Here is a 20,221-nt window from a genome sequence, read left to right on the forward strand (position 1 = left end):
GGACCCGGCTCAAGAATTTAAAGGCCAAAATGGTATCTCATAAAAGCCCAATTCCGGCCCAAAATGCAATTCTTCCTCGAACAAAACAAACAAAATTATTTGTCTACAAATTCCACCTCTTATAGGCCAAGCATGCCGACGTGGTGGACAAGGGCCACTGAAAAGGTTTCTTCTTCCAAACACTTCATCATTATCACTTAACACAAGGATGGAGAGGTTTGGCGCGATGGTGGTTCCTCCTATGCGTCGCCCATGGAGACCGTAACCCCTAGACCCTTACCCTCCGCCGCGGTGACCTCCTCACCTCCCTCCTTCGCTCACCTCCTCCTCCTCACCGCCACCTCCGTCCCCCACCTCAAGCAACTCCACGCCCACCTCCTCCGCTCCGCCCTCGACCTCTCCCTCACCGCCCCCTTCCTCTCCAAGCTCCTCTCCCTCTCCCTCTCCTCCCCTTCCTCCTCCTCCTCCTCCTCCTCCTCCCTCGACTACGCCCTCTCCGTGTTCCTCCACTCCCCTGACCACCTCCACCCCCACCCCCGCCTCGCCAACCGCGTCCTCCGCGCAGCGCTCCGCGCCGCCGAGCCGCGCCGGGCCCTCCGCGCCTACGCCCGGTTCAGGCGAGCCGGCCTCGTCCCCGATCGGTTCACCCTCCCCGCGGTTCTCCGGGCCGCAGCCCGGACCGGCGATGACGCCGCGCGCGAGGCCCACGGGCTCGCTGCGAGGTTGGGGCTCGACTCCGACCCCTTCGTTCAGACCGCGCTGGTGGGCGCCCACGCCGCTCTCGGGCGCGTCGCGGACGCGCGAGGGGTGTTCGATAGAATGCCGCAGCGAGATCTCGTCGCGTGGGGAGTTATGCTTGATGGGTAATATACTACCTTAGCCTTAGGCCTATCCATTTTATATCATGTTTACTTTCGGAACAATTTTTATATCTAGAAAAACAAAATAAATCTTTCACAGGCTCTCTTTTTTGCTTCTGTTAAGACAAATTATGCAACTAGTATCTTCCAATGTCTTGCTACAAAATTTCCACGAAGCTATCTAATTCAAACCGGCAGGTATTGTCAGAGCGGCCGCTACTCTGAGGCCCTGTTGCTGTTTGTAGAGATGAGAAGCTCCGGAATAGTACCCGATCAGGTTATCCTCGCCACCGTCCTCTCGGCGTGTGGACGAGCCAAAAATTTGATGTTCGGAAAGTCGCTTCACTGTTATATTCTACAATCCGATCCCTCAATCGACACACACCTTCAGAGTGCGCTTATCACAGTGTACTCCAATTGTGGGTCCATGGAAATAGCCCAGAAATTGTTTGATGGGATGTGTCCAAAGAACTTAGTTGCATCAACTGCCATGGTTTTCGGGTATGCCAAGCTTGGCCAGATTGAGATTGCGCGGTCCATATTTGATCAAATGCCAAACAAGGACCTTGTCTCTTGGAGTGCTATGATATCGGGTTACGCGGAAAGCGATCGGCCCAGTGAAGCCCTAAAATTGTTCAATATGATGCAAGAATCTGGTCTTAAGCCAGATGAAATCACTATGTTGAGTGTCGTATCAGCTTGTGCTAATTTGGGTGCTCTTGATCAAGCCAAATGGATTCATATTTATGTCAATAAGAATGGGTTTCGTACTGTCTTGTCTGTGGGCAATGCTCTGATCGACATGTTCTCTAAATGCGGGAGCTTGGCTCATGCACAAAAGATATTCAACGAAATGCCTCGAAGGAATGTGATTACTTGGACGAGTATGATCACAGGCTTGGCTATGCATGGGGATGGGAGATCAGCATTAGCCCTGTTCGATCGCATGAAAGTCGAAGGGGTTGAGCCTAATAGTGTTACATTTACTGGTTTGCTCTATGCTTGCAGCCATGCAGGCTTGGTCGAAGAGGGTAGATTGGTATTCAGATCGATGGCTCAAGAGCACAATATTGAGCCAAAGTATGAGCATTTTGGGTGTATGGTGGATCTCCTCGGTCGAGCTCGGCTTCTAGAAGAAGCACTTCAACTTATAGAGTCGATGCCTCTTCGACCAAATGTCGTTGTCTGGGGGTCTCTATTAGGGGCCTGTAGGGTCCATGGAGAAGTTGAGATCGGTGAATTGGCTGCAAAAAGGCTTTTGGAACTTGACCCACGTCATGATGGGGCTTATGTGCTTCTCTCGAATCTCTATGCTAAAGCTGGTAGGTGGGATGATGTTAGGGAAGTGAGGAAGCAGATGAAATCTAGGGGGGTCTTAAAGGAGAAAGGGTGTAGCTGGATGGAGCTGAATGGAAAAGTGCATGAGTTTTTGATGGGGGATGTATCTCATCCTAGAAATGATGAAATCTATTTAAAATTAAACGAGGTAGTCGAAGAATTAGGAAAAATGGGTTACTCTCCAAATGTGGGGAGCGCATTGGTTGATTTGGAGGAAGAAGAGAAGAGGGGGGCCGTTCTTATGCACAGTGAGAAATTAGCTCTTTCTTTTGGGCTGATCAATTCGGCGCGGGGTTCTGTCATTAGAATAGCAAAGAATCTAAGGGTTTGCGAAGATTGCCACTCATTCATGAAGTCGGCGTCAAAGATATACGAAAGAGAGATTGTTTTGAGAGATAGAAGCCGCTTTCATCGGTTCAAAGATGGGGCTTGCTCTTGTGGAGAATTTTGGTGAATGAATACAAGTATTTAAGAAGGTAACTTGTAATTTTGCAGAGCTAGATATCAAATGTACATGCAGTGTCTTACTGCTCCCTTGTCTTGGATATGCATCTCATTGCTCTATGTTATCCAGGACAAATATTATTCATGTAAAACAATCAGGAAATGCATTTCTGTGCCTTTAATACAGTGTTATCATCAACTAACTGAAGTATCGATAACTAACATTTGATCCAATAATGCCATTATTTTTGCGGTTTGGGTGCTTCGTGTACAGCCATTTGTAGGAAAGTAAGGAAAAATATAGTAGTACTGTAGTACTAGTATGATGATTTAAAGGATGCGCATTTATTTGTTCCATGCCATGCATGTTTCTCATCATGCATATCTTATCATGCGTATGGATAATTGAGAAGTACGAAGGAAGAGGAAAAGCATGCGGCAGTTTTTTTCTCGGTCTCAATGATTAAGTTCAATCGAGTGGTTTGTTGATCAAATTGTGTAAAAAAAGGTTTTAAGTAGTGGATTTCCGAACCCACAACCATCATTTAAAGGTTTGTATGAATAATGATTGCGTACCTTGGCTGAATAAAATTTATTAAGTCACTATTATTATTAAATATAAATTATGAAAAAGATTTATTTATAGCAGTTGAAGCTTTAAGAGAAAAATAACCATTTTGCTTTACTTTATATAAAGTCTCAAAACAAAATGTTCTATCAATAAACTAATTGATAGGATATCAATAAACCAATTCGTTTCGTTCATTTTTTTTAAAATAAATCCGACTGATTAGGTTTTGCAGTTGAGGATCTTGATATCAACCATCAAGTTATTAGCCAATTACGCTAAATACAGTCAATATTTTATGTAACTTTTCAAATTATAGGATAGTAGAGTTTCAAAAGGCTAAATCATAGGGGGGTGTTTGAAGTTTTCCCCTCTAATAATTAAAGTTAGTTGATTGTTCTATCACGGCTGGTCCTGGACTCATCTTTCAGGCCCATTTTTCAAATAGTAAAAGGTCGGAGCAGGACTTGGTGCTTGCAACATGCAATAGCCTGCACTCATGTTGTTTAATCAAGAATCACAAAACAAAGCTAAATCAGATTATAACATACTGGGGAAAAAAAAAGACATAAAATAATACACCCAACATCACGTCCCCACTTTGCTTTCTACAACTCTTCTTTCATTTGGTCCAACATCCCGTCCCCACTTTGCTGATATATTTTTTAGATCGATGGAGCCACAGTGAGAAAAAGGTTTGGGAAACTACTTTTGCCATACTATTATCTAACCAATATCATCAACTCCAAGTCCATTTAAGAATGACCCTGAAGTGTTAACTTTTCTTTTCATGATAATATATATATAGAACTAGGCTCGGCTTGAATATTATCAATAGCACCAAATTATTGATGCTATTAGTTTTTTAACCTTTGAATTGAAAAATGTGTGGTTAGGATGATATGAGCCCTCTAGGGTTGAGTGAATGGTTGGTTGAATAGTATAATCTAACGGATAAAAATAATTAAAAAATTACATTTAACGATAGAAAACTTGATAGTACCAAATCCTTGGTGCTATCGATAGTATTCCAGTCGGACTTTATATATATATATATTTGAAAACTTTGTGTTTTTCTGTTCCGAATTATAAAACCCATTTTAACTCCGTGATTCTACTTCTAGAAAAGCATCTCAATGCCTTTGAGTTTTTTAAACAACTTAATTAAAGCAATCCTTTTACAGAACAAAAATGATATTAAGAAATTTATTTTAGCAGGTATAGATCAAATTCATCAATTTGATTTTTGTGGCGGCCATATTCAATGAGCTTATTTATCACTGGGTTTAGGAGATTAGTTAAAAAAATATTGTCATAAGAAACATTTCTTAACTAGGTATATACTATATACGCGTGATATGACCTCATACAGTTTAACTACTCGTTCAGATCTACGGCGGAAAAATGACCTTATACAGTGTAATACTCAATCAGGCGGTCCAGATCGTTGACACGTGACAGCATCCTGTGGTTCGCTCGGGGAGAACAATTTGATTTCTACGGTTGAGATTTGATATCCCACGGTGCAGTGCGTACGTGAGCGTCGAAATATCTACCCAGTCCACTAAAATAATTCTTGACCAATACAACGATAATGCCATTCAGATAGGGACCGGAGTGGTTGTGACTGAGTGGCATCCTTGTAAATATTGAGCAATTGTTGGCCCATTCACTACGTGTTCTCTGCGCATTTGTTCTCACGATCTCATAAAAAAATTTCTATGCGGATCTCACACTTGCCGTGGATTATTGTTCGCGGGGGCGATATGTACGGTCGTGAATGTCCCGCACGACGAGATGCATACGGGCGTTCGTACGATCGTAGCGCTTATGCCCCTTCGGTCTAAAAGGGTGGGATGCGTGCACCGGTCCTGCGAATATTTAAATTCAGTTATGAGTGGGTTCAAGTCCGTTGTTGGTAGTACAAAGCTCCCTCGAGGAGGAAGAAGACGAGGAGTTCAAATCCTTCGCTTCTCCGTACCCATTTTCTCAATACCTCTAAGCCACTCCTTATCCCCTTTTGATCGTCTTCTCGATCGACGGCTCTCCGTTTACCGATCGTGTAGGTGCTTTTTCCGTAGTTTTTGGTTGCTTTTTCGAAGATTTTAGCTATAGATATGGGAATCTCGGCTCGGTTTGAAGTTGTTGTGGCGGTAGCGGATCTCAGTGTGTTATCGAGCATTTCTTCTTTCTTTCGATGATCGGTGAGTCGATTTATCTGTGTTTTTGTGATTTTCCGTGGCTTTTTGGGCCATTTAACAGTTTTGGTGCTTGATCTGTTGTTCTGTAGCTTTTTTTTTTGCGAAAATTTGGTGATCAAACGAGGAAGATAAGCTTAGGAGTGTTCCGATTTTGTTCTCAGTTCTTAGCTTAGCGCGTAAACTCCGGATCTGGACTCGGGAAACGCGATTTCGCGAGGTACAGCTTCAGATCCGTGCATTTTTCCATACTCGATGCGTTGTTGTAGTATGCTTCCGATGGTTCGGAGCTTTTTATGGGTGTTCCCTGTGTTGATCTATTTGTTGTTTCTTCGTTTCTCTAGGTTTTACTGCGCTTCAGCGCAAGCTGACGATATTAGATCGAAAAGTTTACTCTTTTGTGGAAGGATTTGGAATAGGACGATGGAGACCCTTGTGGTTGTTGCGCATCACCGGAGCCATTACCACAACAAGAGAAAGTCGCAGATCTCCGATCGCTTTGCTTCGTCCCCTGCAAACGGCTTCAAAGGAATCAATTGCCGATCCTTTGAGTCTGGTGCGGGTTTTCTCGCGTCTCCTCCCCGCGCTTTATCTGAGCCCAAGGAGCCCAAATCTCCTTTCTTCTACTCGGAGCCCCCAAAGCAAAGTAGACGAAGCAAACCCATATCTATCTCAAAGCCTTTGGTTTCTCCCAGAGTAGCTAACCTTAATGATGATTTCTCTAACTCTGAGCTGTGGGCTGGGCCAACTTACTCCAACTCGCCTCCACCGAGTTCTCTGCCGATGCCCAAGTTCACTCTTCGCCCTAAACGTAGCGTGTCGCTCGAACTCCCACGGCCGAAGTATAACGATGAAATCAAACCTGCCGCCAAGTCAGCTCCCTCTTCCCCCACTGGGGAGTCGGGCAATGATTTCTTTCTGAACACTGCTACTGCCACTGAGAATCTGAGGAGGATTCTCCATTTGGATATCGCTGATGACTGAGGATGGTGGAGGATGTGGACTTTGTAAATAGTTTGTGGTAATGATGCTTGTTTGTTTGGTTGTTAAGGTTGTATAGCGGGTAGTGAATAACTTGGTGGTAGTATGGGTCGTGCATGCATCAGAATAGCTATGTCGCCGGAGGCGGGGAAGTTTGGGGGTCATGAGGTTGGTTATTAGTGAAGTGAGTTTTCTCTATGCAGGAAGGAGCTCGCAAAGGTGGAAGTAGGAGTGGAGCCACTAGTTGTTGCAGCATGGAGCTTTGTAGAGATGTATTTATGTATTTAAAGTGAGGTTCTTCTCAATGGGAAAGGAGGATTTGAGGGGAAAAGTGGTGGAGAATGGGAGGACTAGTTGAGTATCAAGTGTTAGTCCAAATCACCTGCAGTTCTCTTAGTGCTGTCTAAATAAGGGGGTACTTCAGTATAGCCTTCGTGTCTGCGTCTTAGTTTTATCTCTCGGTTTTCAGTACGGTGGTTTGTTAAAGCTCTTCACTTCGGATTAAATTGCATGGTCCCTTCTATAGGTAGTCTCTGTACCTTGTCTTCTGTAGCTCATATTTCTGAACTTCGTAACAATGTGTTGTTCGTTCATCTTGTTGAAGCATCAGGTCTGTGTGGCAGTTTAGGTTAGCTTCCTCTTGTAGAAGTAGCATCCTTTAGAATCTTTCCTTTCTGTTTAGAATCTTCGTATCTTCCTCATCAGCCACTAAATTCTTTAGATAATCTTTCTGACTTGCCACGGTGCTCTGCAAGAGTGCCGAGTTTGCCTCACTGCTTCTTCTGGTTTTTTTGAAAGGGAGAAGTTTGGTGGGCTTACTGTCTTTCTCCTCTTATACCTCTTTTTTCTATTTTATTTGCTCTGTTTTTGTTTTTTTTCGTTTGTTCCGATCCTAGTGTATCATCTTTCCAGTGTCTATGCTAAATTTGGTTGTCTCTTTATTGCATTTGATAATCATATATTAGGGTGTCAGGTAATAGTTACCGTTATGTATGTGATAGTCACATCTCAGGGTGTCTTGCTATAGTTACATGTACCTTTGCTCAAGTTCGTCAACCAAGTCCTGTAGTTTATTCTGTTGGGAGGTGTGCCATCAATTGTGCAGTGCATAAGAAACGAAGCAGCGGAAGCTGTGAACAAAGGTGAGGTACTACTGTGTTTCACCTTGGGCTTCTTGATTTCGTCTTTTGGTCTTTGCGGAGTTCTCAGAATTGTAAATTCAGCTCATGCTGACACCTTTCTTTTTTTTTCCTTTTTTCTTGGTGAAACAGGGCAGCTACTTACTTTTGCTGAATGGAGAATTTCCCCCAGCAGAGTGATCTTCTGCAGAGCTTTCAATAGTGAAGACCTTCTGTCATGGGTGGGTTTAGTTCTCTGACTACTTCGTAGCCTCAGATGTTTCAGCTTGTCTGTATGTAAGGTTTAGACTCATGATGCTCCTGTTATAAAGCTGTCTCTTCCTTTTTAGCTAGCGGCCCATAAAAAAGAATATAAGCGGACTTGAATGGCTCTGTTCATTTACTATTTTATTTCTCCTTAGATGTAAGCATTCTAGTATGTCGGTGTTTTAGTCGAATTTTCATGTTTTAACTGAATTGAATGTCATGGTGTTTTCAAAGTATTAGATATCTGATATTTCTTTTCTTCTTTTGTGGTACTTTGGTTTGAGTATCGGCATATCAACCTTCTTAGAATTTTGTATTAAGTTGTTTGGAAATGCGGAATTGCTGATATTTTGATCTTGAGCCGATATAATTCTGGTGTTAAATTCCTTGAATAAAAGTGACTAGCATTCTATTTTTTATAATTTGACAATTTTGACAAATTGCTTTAGATGGCCCATCTTTCATGTGATTCCTACTCTTGGGTATCTTTTGCTTGCATATTTCTTTAAGTCAAATGATTGATTACATGTTCTTCTATTCAATAATTGAAAGTAGCTACCGACCGCCTCTAGAGCAAGTGGCAAAGGGCTTGGTGGTTGGTACTCGAGATCCAAGTTCGAATCCTAGTTGATTCACATTTTCAGCTAAATTTATTTCTAAATGAAATAAACGAAGCGGGTAGCGTGTTACCTATCTCTCTCTCAAAAAAAAAAAAAAAAAAAAAAGCTTATTTTTGTTTACATGGTGAGATTTATGCTGCTTTTTTGTTTTTTTCCCGCCTTCCCTGCTGTATGAGAGGTGGAAATTTGTTTTTTGTTTTTTGGATTTCATGGAGAGTTTTTCATTTGTATGATTTATTATATGTACTTCTATTCAACAATTGAAAGTAGCTTATTTATGTTTAGAAGGTGAGATTATTATGCTGCGGTTTTTTTTAAAAATCTTTGTCCGCTGTACGACCGGTGGGAATTTGTTTTTCTTTTTTCTGGAGTTGTTGTGCTGTTGTGTTTTTTAGATAGATGATTTGTTGGGTCATGTTGACTCTTATTTGTATGCTCCATGTTATCTTTTAGTCTTTTAGACCTCTTCTCCCAGACGAAGATATTTCGAATGTATTTCTTTTACTAAGAAATTTTAGGGGTACAAAACATGGCCAAACCGGTTACTCGCACTCCTGTCATTGTCTCCCATCATGGAAAAATTTTAGAATGCAACGGGTATATTGGTGATGTGGCGTAATAAATTAATCAATTTTTTTTTTAAAGATATATGTTTATCATGATTGTAAAAAAATATTTTTATTATATTTTTATTTGAAAAAAAGAAAGATAATTGACTTGTTATTGATGATAAAGTGCAAGTGTGATAGTGTAGGATTCCTCCGGTCATGGCCGAGTTGGTAACCGTCTCGCTCATGATTATAAAAAAAATATTTTTGTTGTATTTTTATTTGAAAAGAAGAAAAGTAATTAATTTGTTATTGATGATATAGTACAAGTGTGATAGTGTAGAATTCCTCCCGGTCATAGCCGAGTTGGTAACCGTCTCGCTCAAACTGTGTACGAAAATTATGCCACCTGTTGCTCTTTTTATTGCTGTCCTTTTTCGTCTTTTAAGTTGGTCGGCAAAGCAGATTCTTGTTTGCTACAGGTCTGCCTCTCTTTGCATCGTCACTATAAAATGTTCTTATCGGTCATACTCTTTCTTATTATTTTATTTATAATAAAAGATCTTGTACAGTCAATTATGAGTAAATTACCCTATCAAACTCAAATTATGAGGGATCTGATATTTGGTCCCTAAACTTTTATTACTTAATAATTTTTTAACTCAATTTTTTTTGTAAAATTATTACAATTAAATTATATAATGTAAGTTAATTAATATGATATTGATGTTTTATTGTTATAAAAGTGATGGTGTAATGTTATAATAATTGATTGATGGTTGTCAATATTTAGTTAGTTAAATTGAGCTATAGAACTTAATTGCTACAAAATAGGGAGTTTTGAGTTAAAAATTATAAAAATATTAGAATTTGAAGGCCAAAATTTCACATCGTTCATAATTTGAGTTCCTGAGTAGTGTAATTTAGCCTTGATTTAGTCACCATATGCAGTCGTTCTTCATAATTAGCAAAAGATTTCCATGATTCCTCCTCTTTTCTGAAGATTTGTTTTACTGTAAATATCTATTTTCAATATTGATAAAAGTAAATGGGCCATGGCCCATGGGATCATTATTGTCCGAGCTCAGTGTTAGTATTTGGACGCACTGTGGGTCAAGCAACCCATGTGGCAGTAGAGCAATCCAGCACTCCACAGTACCAGATAATGTTCACAGCCATCTACTGTTCAGTTCATGCTTGCATGCCGAATCCCAACTTTAAACCAATCCTCTGTATCGTGCCTCGAACTTAAGCCATTAGAATACAAGCATTCGTTCAACAAGTTGAAATGATTCCAAACGAGAAATGCAGAGTTCGAGGGTTTGTATTTTGTTAGGGCTGTAAATGAGACACTAGACTAGATAGCCCGACGAACCAACCTGAGATCGGGCTTAATTGGCTCACATCCAAAAAGTTGGGCGTGGTTTCCAATCGAGGCCCAGATCAGTTTATGAACCATTACTTGTTCAGGCCGTACGAGATAATATGGCTTCAGAATCTTTATTGTATATAAGAACTCACTTTACTGAAAAGACAGATTTTTTTTTTTTTTTTTTTTTCCTTTTAAAAGAAGATTCTCGTAGACAAAAGTTGTCTTGAATGGTAACCAACCAATCTATAATCTATCCCTCTAGCAGTGCTGAATGAAGCCCCTGATTCCTTCTCCATTTGGATTGGAGTTCATACGACTACCAAATTCTCCCAATGGTTTTGGTTCCTTCCAGGAGCATTATTGTTCTTCCACCACTACTACACAATTCTTAGCACTATGGATTTTAGTCAAGAAACAACCATCAGAAAAACAGGAAAAAAGGGTCAGGAATAAACTTTTATAATAATTCAAGAATAAGTTACATTCAATAATAAATCTGTGGAACCGGATTCGACCTAACTGTGTTTTATTGTCTATGCATATGACGTCTCTGTAGTGAGGCCAAAGCACCGTTTAGGAGTTGATAGATGAACGTTCAATCACAATTGATAAATTCCTGTAGCTTGTCTGATAAGAATAAGATAAATGTTCTTGATTTAGCTCCACAAGCTATCATCTCGGCCGCCAATTGCAGGAATAGAATAATAAGATTAGATCTAATGAATTTACGATTAACCGAATATATACTTGCTGCCTCTCCAAAACAGCTACTTTTCAGAGGCTAAAACAGCTGGTAAGCAAGGAAAATAAAATAAAGCAAAATTTTGAAACAAGGATCTCTTTTTTTTTCTTTTTTTTTTATTCTCCCCCCCCCCTCCTCCGAAAATAACCCAAAAAAAGAAAATGAAGCATAAACAGATAGCAAGTGCTTAGCTTAGTTCTAGCAATGCCTATAGAACTAGTACCAAAAGTTGCAGGGATCGATCAAATCCTCTGTACAATGTAACTAGCATATGTATCAAGATACCGAAAGGAAACAGGAAAAATGAAAGATAGATATAAAGCAAAGCCTCTAGGCTCTAGCTAGAAAGCTAAGATTATTGCAGCAACTGATTACTGATTACTGATTACTGATTACTGATTACTAGTGCTCCTGGTTAGTTCAATAGATAGAGACTGAAGAACCCTCCTCAATCTGTGACGAGCTCGCCGATCTCCCGAACCTCTTAGAAGATGAACTCAGTGAGTCCCCCGACCTTCGCCTAAGCATTTGCTTCATTCCGTCGGCCACCCGGACCGCGGGGTTCGACTTGATCATCTTTCCGCAGAAGGACATATGGGCATGCACCGCCTCCTCGAGGCCGCCAATATTCCCTTTCTTCCTCCGCTCTCGGACCTCGTCCCTGACGGCCTCGGAGCAGAGCCCGCAGAGCCATTTCCCTCCGAAGCCATCCTTCACTTCTTTTATGTACTCCTGGGTGCAATCCTCTCTCAGCCCACAACACTCACACTTTGCCGACTCTATCTCCATGATCATACGTGAAGTAGTACGTACTGTTGCTACCCAATAGTACTAGTGGTGGTGAACATCAATGTGTGAAATGGTTTTGGGAGGGCCTTTTAAGGTAAACCAACCTGAATTTGCTCCATGATATAGGGGGTGCGGTAGGGTGGGGTGTATATATTATATGTATTGTAAGGGTGGAGGGTATGAGACACTGTTGGTTGTGGGATTATATACTATATCTATATATAGATATATATGGTTGGCCTTTTCATGCATTTTTAATAATAATAATAATAATAATAATAATAATAATGATGTTGGGTGAGATGAACAGGATTTGGGGCAGTTGGTTTATAGGGAATGGGATTCCCAAATTGTCATTTGCTTTGGCTTTACCTAGGGGAGTTGTGTTTGTGTTTAAAATTGATAGTTAATTATTATTGCTGTTATTAAAGTACGTATTATATCTTTGGCTTAATTAGCTAGCTTAAGCACAACCTTAATTTATGAGCAGATGCTAGTGCGTTTTCTTAATTTTTTCAGAAAGTGTGGCCAATACAACGTACGTATCAACTGTGAAAATTATAGTTTAATTACAACCATGCATGTCCATTTTCTATATATAATATTATTATTACATGCATATTCTAAAACTTAATTGATTACACACTATATTCTTGTGATCTCGCTACTTAATTTTTCACGAATTTTATTGCTTCGTATTATGAACTCTATATACATATTTGGGTCTTAAAATTGGACTAGCCTCGCTCGCATCTGGTTTGGGACTATTATATAATATTAACAAATCGATCTCGTTGTTTGCTTCTTCCTAGCCATGTTCTAGGGCGACGCTAGCTTGGATTTTAGGCACTCACGGTTCGACATTCGGCGTGATCGGGTTGGTTCGGTCCTGCTCGTGCCCATGTTGACCCGTGATTTGCGAAGAACTTGTTCCTAACCTCGATCGGGTACTAATTACTAACCACCAAATTTGTTTGTTCTTCTTCAATAAGTGGATCGATAAACAAATTGAATAGGACATAGCCAACCACTATAAAAATGAGATGATGCTCCATCATTAGCATTTCCCGGCCCTTAATCATTCATGTAGGAGTACCAACTCCTACACTGCATTTCAACTCTTTTAACAAGTCAAAAAACTAACTAATTATGTTTCTTTCGCATCAACCAAAATTTTTATAATGGTCTAAAGAGCTCTCGAATTCGACCCTACCGTGCCATCAACGGATCAACCCCCGTTGTGTTTGCTTATTAATTATTATCATAGTGTGTTAACCTAACTTCATAAAAGCTTCATACTTATATGTTCAACTTGTGAAATATGGAAGCAGAGTAAGTTAAGAGCTAGTAAGTATTAATTAGTAGCTATGATTACATCTTGCTATTAATTGTGGGGGGTCCTAAATGTTTGAATTGAAATTGTGAACACACGGAATTGTGAATGATTGGGATCTTGCTAGAATTTGGAAATTACAAGATAAAAGAAAATTAGAGAAATTTTTTAGATTTGTTTTATTTATATACGAGAGATATGTTACTTTGTGTAGAAGTTGACACTCTTCTTCTATAATCCTCAAGGCCCATGCCATTGCTAGGTCTCCTGAGTTAGAGCATTATTAATTTGGACCCAGAACTAATTACCTAATAAGCTAGAAGAGGACATAAATTTTTGGCTAAATTATAGAAAACCTCCTTGTAAAATATTTATTTTTTTTCACTTTTTATTCCTAACTTTTAATTAGAAACCTTTATTTTAACCCCTCAATATTTCAATTTGTTACATTTAGTTAGGCCCCCTCCGTCAGTATTCATCACTATTCTANTACTATACTATTATGAGTACGATCGGCCTCGTACTCATAAGTTGTTTTCGATGATAGAGCTTCCGAATTGACGATCCACACCGTTAAACGTTATTTACAACATTTAAAACTTCTAGAAATCAAATTTTATAATTTTTCAACATCATTTACTTACGATCAAGAGGTCACAAATTTGACAATTTTTAACGGCCGGTATGGAATACTTGCTAGTTTAACGGTGTAAAAGAATTGAAATTTGTTGAATTTTTTATAGAAAATTCTATTTACTACATAGATAAAGATCAATAACTCCGATCTTGAATTGAAGGATCCGATCATCTTTTTTTAGGACGTCGTTTGATTTTGACCGTTCATTTTATGCCCACTTGATGGACTTTATTATGAGTTCGAAAATTTATAAAATTTATTTTCTAGAAGTTTCAAATATTCTAGATCATATTTAACGGAATGGATTGTCGATTCGGAAGCTTCATCATTGAAAACAACTTATGAGTACGAGGGCTCCACTACTCATAATAGTATAGTAGCCATGGCCTATATATATATATATATATATATATATATTATTATAGAATAAGTAAGGGCAATGCTATCGCCCTTTTTATTAACACCCGTATTTTTCTAAAAATATTTATAAAATTTTAAAACGACAAAATGTAAAATTTTGAAAGTGGTGAAAAAAAAGTAAAAAAGCGAATATTTGCAGAGATTTTTTCTGTAATTTATCCTAAATTTTTTAAATATTTTTCGCATGATTCCGAAGTAGGAATGTTTAAAAAAAAAAAAGAAAAAGAATTTAGTAGTAGAAATTGGATTATTAACCTCTCTAGAACATTGTCAGTGAGATCAATGATTTCTCACATGGGTGCAGTTGGCGGGTTCCCCTCCCTGATAAGAAGAATTAGGTTAGATTCTGAAGAGGTACATTTGATTATTAATTGAGTACTACCCCACATGCATGATGCACCCACATGCCTTTGTCCTACCTGAAAGGCTGAAACCGCAACTTCCTCACAATTTGCATTTATATTTCTCTCCCCAGTCCCTCCCCTTCTTATATGCGTTACATATATTCCCTTTCATGTCATAAAAACACTGATAGAAACTGAAAAATATTATATAATTATTATTAAAGCTTTCGTGTGAGAATTATATATGCTGCAGCTTCTCATCATGATTATTAAGAGCTAGCTAGCTAGCTAGCTCCACAAAATTGGTCCTCCAGGGAAGTAGTAGTTCGCTTAAAAAGTAATCTGAGTTTGATGAGTTAAATTTGTTACATTTAAACCTCGCGGAGTTATTATGCATTAAAAAATTTGTTGGGGGGGGTGGGGGACACAGCACGCTCATGCTTTAAAAGTCGTGCCATTAGTTAATAAGCGAGGCGCAGTTGGGCTCGGCTCGGTCTAGGTTTGCTTAGGCCCAATTCGTCTCTCTTATTGCCCTTTGGCCCTAGTGACGGCCCATATTCGCCCAAGTTGGGTAGGCCCATGGTTCTAGATTCAGAAATTGGGCCACACGGACCCCGATCTCTTGGGCAATAGAAATGGGCCCAACAAACTCTCGTGAACCCTAATTTTTCGGCCTCGGGTGCCTCCTCCTCGCGCGAAGAAATAATTAATTGAAATCCTAGCGATTTTTTCGCTCTTAATTTCGGAAATTGAGCGCGGCGGAGGTTTCGTTGAGGTAGAAAACTTCAAGGAAATTATTTTTCCGCTGTAGATTGGGAGCTTCGAGTTTTTAATCCGATGTAAATTTTAGCCTTTCTTAACGCGCAAGCGAATTTGTTTGTTTTTTGTCGTCAATTTTTATGCTCCAATGTTAGTTTTGTTCTAAAAGTAACTTTTTTAACCTGAAAACAGTAGAAATGCGAAAATTTGAATGCATTTTGTCGAATTTACTCTCATTACAACGAGAGTTGCTGCTTCCATGTCAACCAATTCACCTATTCATATAATTGTAGAGCATGATTTGTTCTGTGATGTATATAAAATAATTTTGTCTTGAGCAAGGAAAAGAAACGCATTCCCCTTCATCGGCTTGGCCAAAAAACTCTCAATTTTCGCCCTGTTGATAATTCGATCTAATGTTCTCAGGTTGGGTTTTGTAACTCCTCTTCCGCTCTTCGGATGCTACAGGAGCAGTTTTATTTATGTTGAAACTCATTAAGTATATTGCCAGTGTTGTAGACAACTGTGTTAATATTTGTACTATTCTTTTTGTTTTTTTTTTCCTTGCGAGAAAAATGTTGTGGTAATCTTAGCACCAATGCGTTATACTAATGCTGGGAGAGGCTTGGTTCAACCAAACAAATAATTTTTTAATTTTCGTCGGTTTTCTCCGCAGGTTTTTATGATGGAAAAGAATTACGAACCTACAAGCTTCAGGGAAAAGTTTATCCGCATATTTACTGAATATGACCTGGTTGTGCGTAATTCTGTAAGCATCTCTTCTACTTATTTTTGAAATCTGCATTATAATGTCCTTCAATGTGTTTTCGGATAGAGTTTTTTGATAAGATGAAGAGCCCTCAAAATTGTACATTCGAAGGATAGTCTCCAGGTATTGTTAGCACAGAGACTAGTAACGGTTGGTCATCTAGGTTTCCATATGGTCAAGACTCACACCGAGCGTCTGTGGAATTCAAGTTATAGCTTTGTTTTGTAACCATTTATAAACCATGAGTATACTAGACGATAGGGGCATATACGCCCGACCGTGTTCTTCGGTTATTGGAATGATTACAACAATTGCAGGGATATATGTGATGTTATTTAATGAGCCTAATTAGGAATAAAATGGAGGTAGAGTGAGCCCCTGGAGTTCACTTGAATAGCAGCTTCTGAAATTCTAGAATAACTCAGTTTGACCTGATAATTATTATCTTAGCTTTCATTTTCATATTTGACATAATTGTGGAGAATTTTGAGTTATGCCCTTCTTGTCACCCAAGCAAATTGTATTAAAATTATAAATCTTGAGGTTGACAAATGCAAGGTGGACAAAATCTTGTGTATGTATCACCACAATTGCTACAAATCATCGAAGGAATTAGTTACAAGTCCCGTCGTCAAAGAAATTTTGGTTAGAGACAATGTTTCAGTATATGTCCAATTATGCACGATCAGTCTATCAAGATGTGTTGCATTCAATTTAGCAGTTCTACGTCTTTGGTTTCATCTTTCCCACCTCACCATTGAAAGACGGGTGGGGAAATTTTTAAATTTTTCTGAAGATTGGATAGATCTTAATATTCTTAATGTTGTATCACCTACTAGTATTTTATGTAACATTCCAGATGATTAATTAAATAAATGCCTCCTTGGTAGACTTTGCTCCTAGATGACAAATTAAATCCATTGGTAGCTTTGTCTCAATCACTTAGACAATTTCAAGTCTCACCTAAAACATTCGTAAGTGCTCAATTTAAGACGCCGGTTCATTATCTTGGTTTAATATTTGTCTTTCTGTTTTACCATCTTATCAAGTGGTGGATTTCCCTTTCTTTCGTGATCATCGAGTGCTTCTAGATTTGCTATGCACTTAAAAGTAAATGCATTGCTTGATATAATAAATGGATGGTGACCCTACTCACAGAAAGATGCCTGCGTATAGCTAGTGCATCGTTGCAATGATCACCATCTTTATATAATCTCAGGGCGAGAATGGTAAAAGAGAACTTATTCCAAGCCCAAATCCCTTTTTCTAGAATTGTAGGTATGAGTGGAAGTTAGAATTCAACATCTAGAAGTATAAGATCTAACCCTGAGTATTGTCTTTATCCCTTCTTTGGTCCTCTTTCCAAATTGTCCTTAATGCTGTGTCGCCATCAATTGTGAGAGCTATGCTTTTGTTGGTTTTGTGAATTTGTGTGCGTTCTCTACTTCAATATGCCATCTTTTTCTGTAGATTGATTAAGTTTTTATGCCTAAGTTTGCAACCTAATTGGACCTGGTTAAGCTAACTCTGAAGATTAAATAATTAACTAATCTTAAGCATCGTTCTGGAACTTTGATTAATATAAGCTAATAACTGTCATAATCTCACAGCTTGAGGTTAGCCTCTGTTGTGGCCAATCAAAACCCCTTTCCCATCTAAACTTAAGAAGTTGGTGAATATTGTGGCGTAAACATCCTAATATAATTTAATATCATCATTTGATCCAAGCTCTAATTATTAATAATGCTAAACAGCAAAATCCAGGCAATAAAATATAGGAAAACAGAGGTTTTCTCTGCTGCAGAATAGTTTTTTAAAAACGAGCTCAAATTTGATGCTATGTTCCTTATCAGTAAATACATATGATAGTTGGAACAGTTGAACCTTAACTCAACCTATTGATTAGTCAAGTAGTAAGGTACAGTTAGTTGTTTTAATTTGTCTCGGGTACAATTTACCTAACACTTGAAAATGGAAAGCCAGTAGACCACTAGGTGCTGCTGAACTCTTGAAAGAGTTATCTGCTATTCTATTTGAAATAGAGCACTGCTAACCTGATTATCCTCAGAGTATTAAAAAAAAAAAGGGAAACTTTTAACGTGATTATCCTAGAGGCAACTACTGACTAGAGGGGGGGAGAAAAACTACCATCCAGTAGCTACTTTTGTTTAAGCTGTTGCAAGATTGGAATGTTGCATTTCTCCTATTTCCCCCCCAAAAAAAAGAATATTAAATGTCTTACTGCGTCTTAAATTTACTTTATGTGGTCCTTATTTGGCATCCCTAATGCAGGGAACAAGTGTTATCTTCTCTTTCTTTTATGTTCAAGCACCAATAATTAGTCTAGGATGGTAAATTCTCTTAAGAGAGAACTTCACCAATTCCCATCCTTATCCAACCTTTGCCTACTAGGTAATACATGACATTAGGGGGGATAATCACATACTTTATGAGCCCTCTCCCTCTCTCTCTCTCGAAAGCCTAGGCAGTGTCCCGTGAGTGGGCCATTTATGATGATATACCTAAGCATTTGGCCCAATCAAAGTTACATGCATGATGTTGACGCCTATCCAAATTGGCACTCCAAACACTCCCCCACCACTTGCAAGGACACATCCATGGGGGCAGTTGTCTTGGCCCCATTGTAACCCTGAGGTCATGCAATGGGGCCCATTTGGAAGGGGGGTTGAGCCAATCAGCGGTCGACACCTGGCATTAGCAAATGGGGACAAGAGTGGTGCTGTGGAAAAACCTACTCCATTAGCCCATCCCATTATTTCCATTAAGGTGAAAGGTGTGATGTCCAAGCATCAAAAGGGGGGCCTTGATTGAATTAGGATAAAGTTAAGAGGGGAGCTTATTAGACATGATTGCTTTAGATGTAGGCATTGAAGAAGGGCTTCTTACATGAAGTTGCTGGGGGAAGATAGTTTTAGCTTCATAAGGACAAGGGGGCACCATGGTGGTGATGACCTACTTTTTGTAAAGGAAATTGATGTGATTACTAAAGACAAAGAGGGGCATGGTTCCATTCATCAACTACCCAAAACTATTCTCAAAGACAGTGTAAGTCTCTGTAGGGTGTTAAGTGAAAAAAATTTGATAGCAATAGGATCCTTTTGGATGTTTCCTCTTGAGGAGATGGGGCTCTACTAAATTCAGTTCTCTAGGCATCATTGCTCACAAGAAGAGGGTAAAAATTACTGTGGAGTACTTATGCACTGACTATTGTAGAATGTGAGCATGGACTGCATTTTAGGAGAGTGCGAGAAAGTTAGATGCCTCTTTGTCTTTCTTTCGACAAGAGCCTGGCCGGCTCTAAACTCTAAAGTGTGAGTGGGGGGAAAATCCTATTTTGCACACAGAAATTTTGGCAAAACAGTCTTTGTAAAACACTGTAAAAGAGGTTTGATTGTGTGCATGGGGTTGTAGTGCACTTAACCACATTAAAGACGATCGCCATGTCAATGTCTATATAATGCTGGGCTCTACCCTCATTACAGTTACCTAAAATAATTCTCTTTTTGCATGTATATAAACAAGTCGTAGGTATAATATACTTGTGTGCTGATAGATTCTATATACGGCATATTTATCTTATGTTATTCACCACTCCTTGGCCTTTTATTTCTGTATTGATGGATAAATTCACGGAAGATGCTTGAGATACTTTGTTAAACTCATGTCCAAGGGCCTGATTGTGGTTGTTAAATATCATTCGAATACATAGCTTCATCTTCTCTCTCTCTCTTTTTCTTCTGTGTCTGTGAAACTGATGTACAGAGACAGTTTGAGTAGGCAATTTGATTTGCATGAGTATTAGTTATTACATCTCTCTTATTTCACATAATTGTTCATAACATTCTACTAATGTGCCTAAATTTGCTTTCCTTTAATCCAGAGGAAAGAAAAAAAGCAAAAGATTACGCGCTCAGGAAGAGCAAGAAACCGGAGAGAGCCATAAATCTGAGTCACTGTGGTCCAAAGAAGAATTAGATACAAGGTAATTTGTACAAATAATTCTGCAAATACCGAGACATACGTCATTGACAAGATATTAGTGCTGGACTTTTATGAAATGGGGCCAAAAAATTCTCCCCTAGCACAAGAAAGC

At 39.1% G+C, this 20,221-nt stretch overlaps 3 protein-coding genes across 4 annotated transcripts; 2 read left to right on the top strand and 1 right to left on the bottom strand.

The window, feature by feature from the left end:
• LOC109721308 (pentatricopeptide repeat-containing protein At4g14820) lies at positions 152-2,845 on the top strand. Its single transcript, XM_020248850.1, has 2 exons — positions 152-863; positions 1,059-2,845. Exons 1-2 carry the CDS (start codon positions 253-255, stop codon positions 2,650-2,652), a joined length of 2,205 nt encoding a protein of 734 aa, XP_020104439.1. The 5' UTR covers positions 152-252; the 3' UTR covers positions 2,653-2,845.
• On the top strand, positions 5,098-8,066 carry LOC109721278. 2 transcript variants are annotated; one of them, XM_020248788.1, is made up of 4 exons: positions 5,098-5,414; positions 5,501-5,628; positions 5,753-7,536; positions 7,661-8,066. In XM_020248788.1, the coding sequence occupies exon 3, from the start codon at positions 5,832-5,834 to the stop codon at positions 6,390-6,392; it is 561 nt and encodes a 186-aa protein (XP_020104377.1). In that variant the 5' UTR covers positions 5,098-5,414; positions 5,501-5,628; positions 5,753-5,831; the 3' UTR covers positions 6,393-7,536; positions 7,661-8,066. The 2 variants fall into 2 exon arrangements, with proteins under 2 accessions (XP_020104377.1, XP_020104376.1); XM_020248787.1 differs by having other exon boundaries at positions 5,753-7,531.
• LOC109721059 lies at positions 10,757-12,050 on the bottom strand. Its single transcript, XM_020248477.1, has one exon. It carries the CDS (start codon positions 11,849-11,851, stop codon positions 11,477-11,479), a length of 375 nt encoding a protein of 124 aa, XP_020104066.1. The 5' UTR covers positions 11,852-12,050; the 3' UTR covers positions 10,757-11,476.

Source organism: Ananas comosus, linkage group 15 (genome assembly GCF_001540865.1).
Source record: "Ananas comosus cultivar F153 linkage group 15, ASM154086v1, whole genome shotgun sequence".
Lineage (NCBI taxonomy): Eukaryota > Viridiplantae > Streptophyta > Magnoliopsida > Poales > Bromeliaceae > Ananas > Ananas comosus.

Bases quoted from the DNA above. Each gene is read 5' to 3' on its own strand.
- LOC109721308 (XM_020248850.1), top strand. From the start codon at position 253: ATGGAGACCGTAACCCCTAGACCCTTACCCTCCGCCGCGGTGACCTCC. The intron at 864-1,058 runs GTAATATACTAC...TCAAACCGGCAG, and splicing joins TGGGGAGTTATGCTTGATGG to GTATTGTCAGAGCGGCCGCT.
- LOC109721059 (XM_020248477.1), bottom strand. From the start codon at position 11,851: ATGATCATGGAGATAGAGTCGGCAAAGTGTGAGTGTTGTGGGCTGAGA.
- LOC109721278 (XM_020248788.1), top strand. From the start codon at position 5,832: ATGGAGACCCTTGTGGTTGTTGCGCATCACCGGAGCCATTACCACAAC.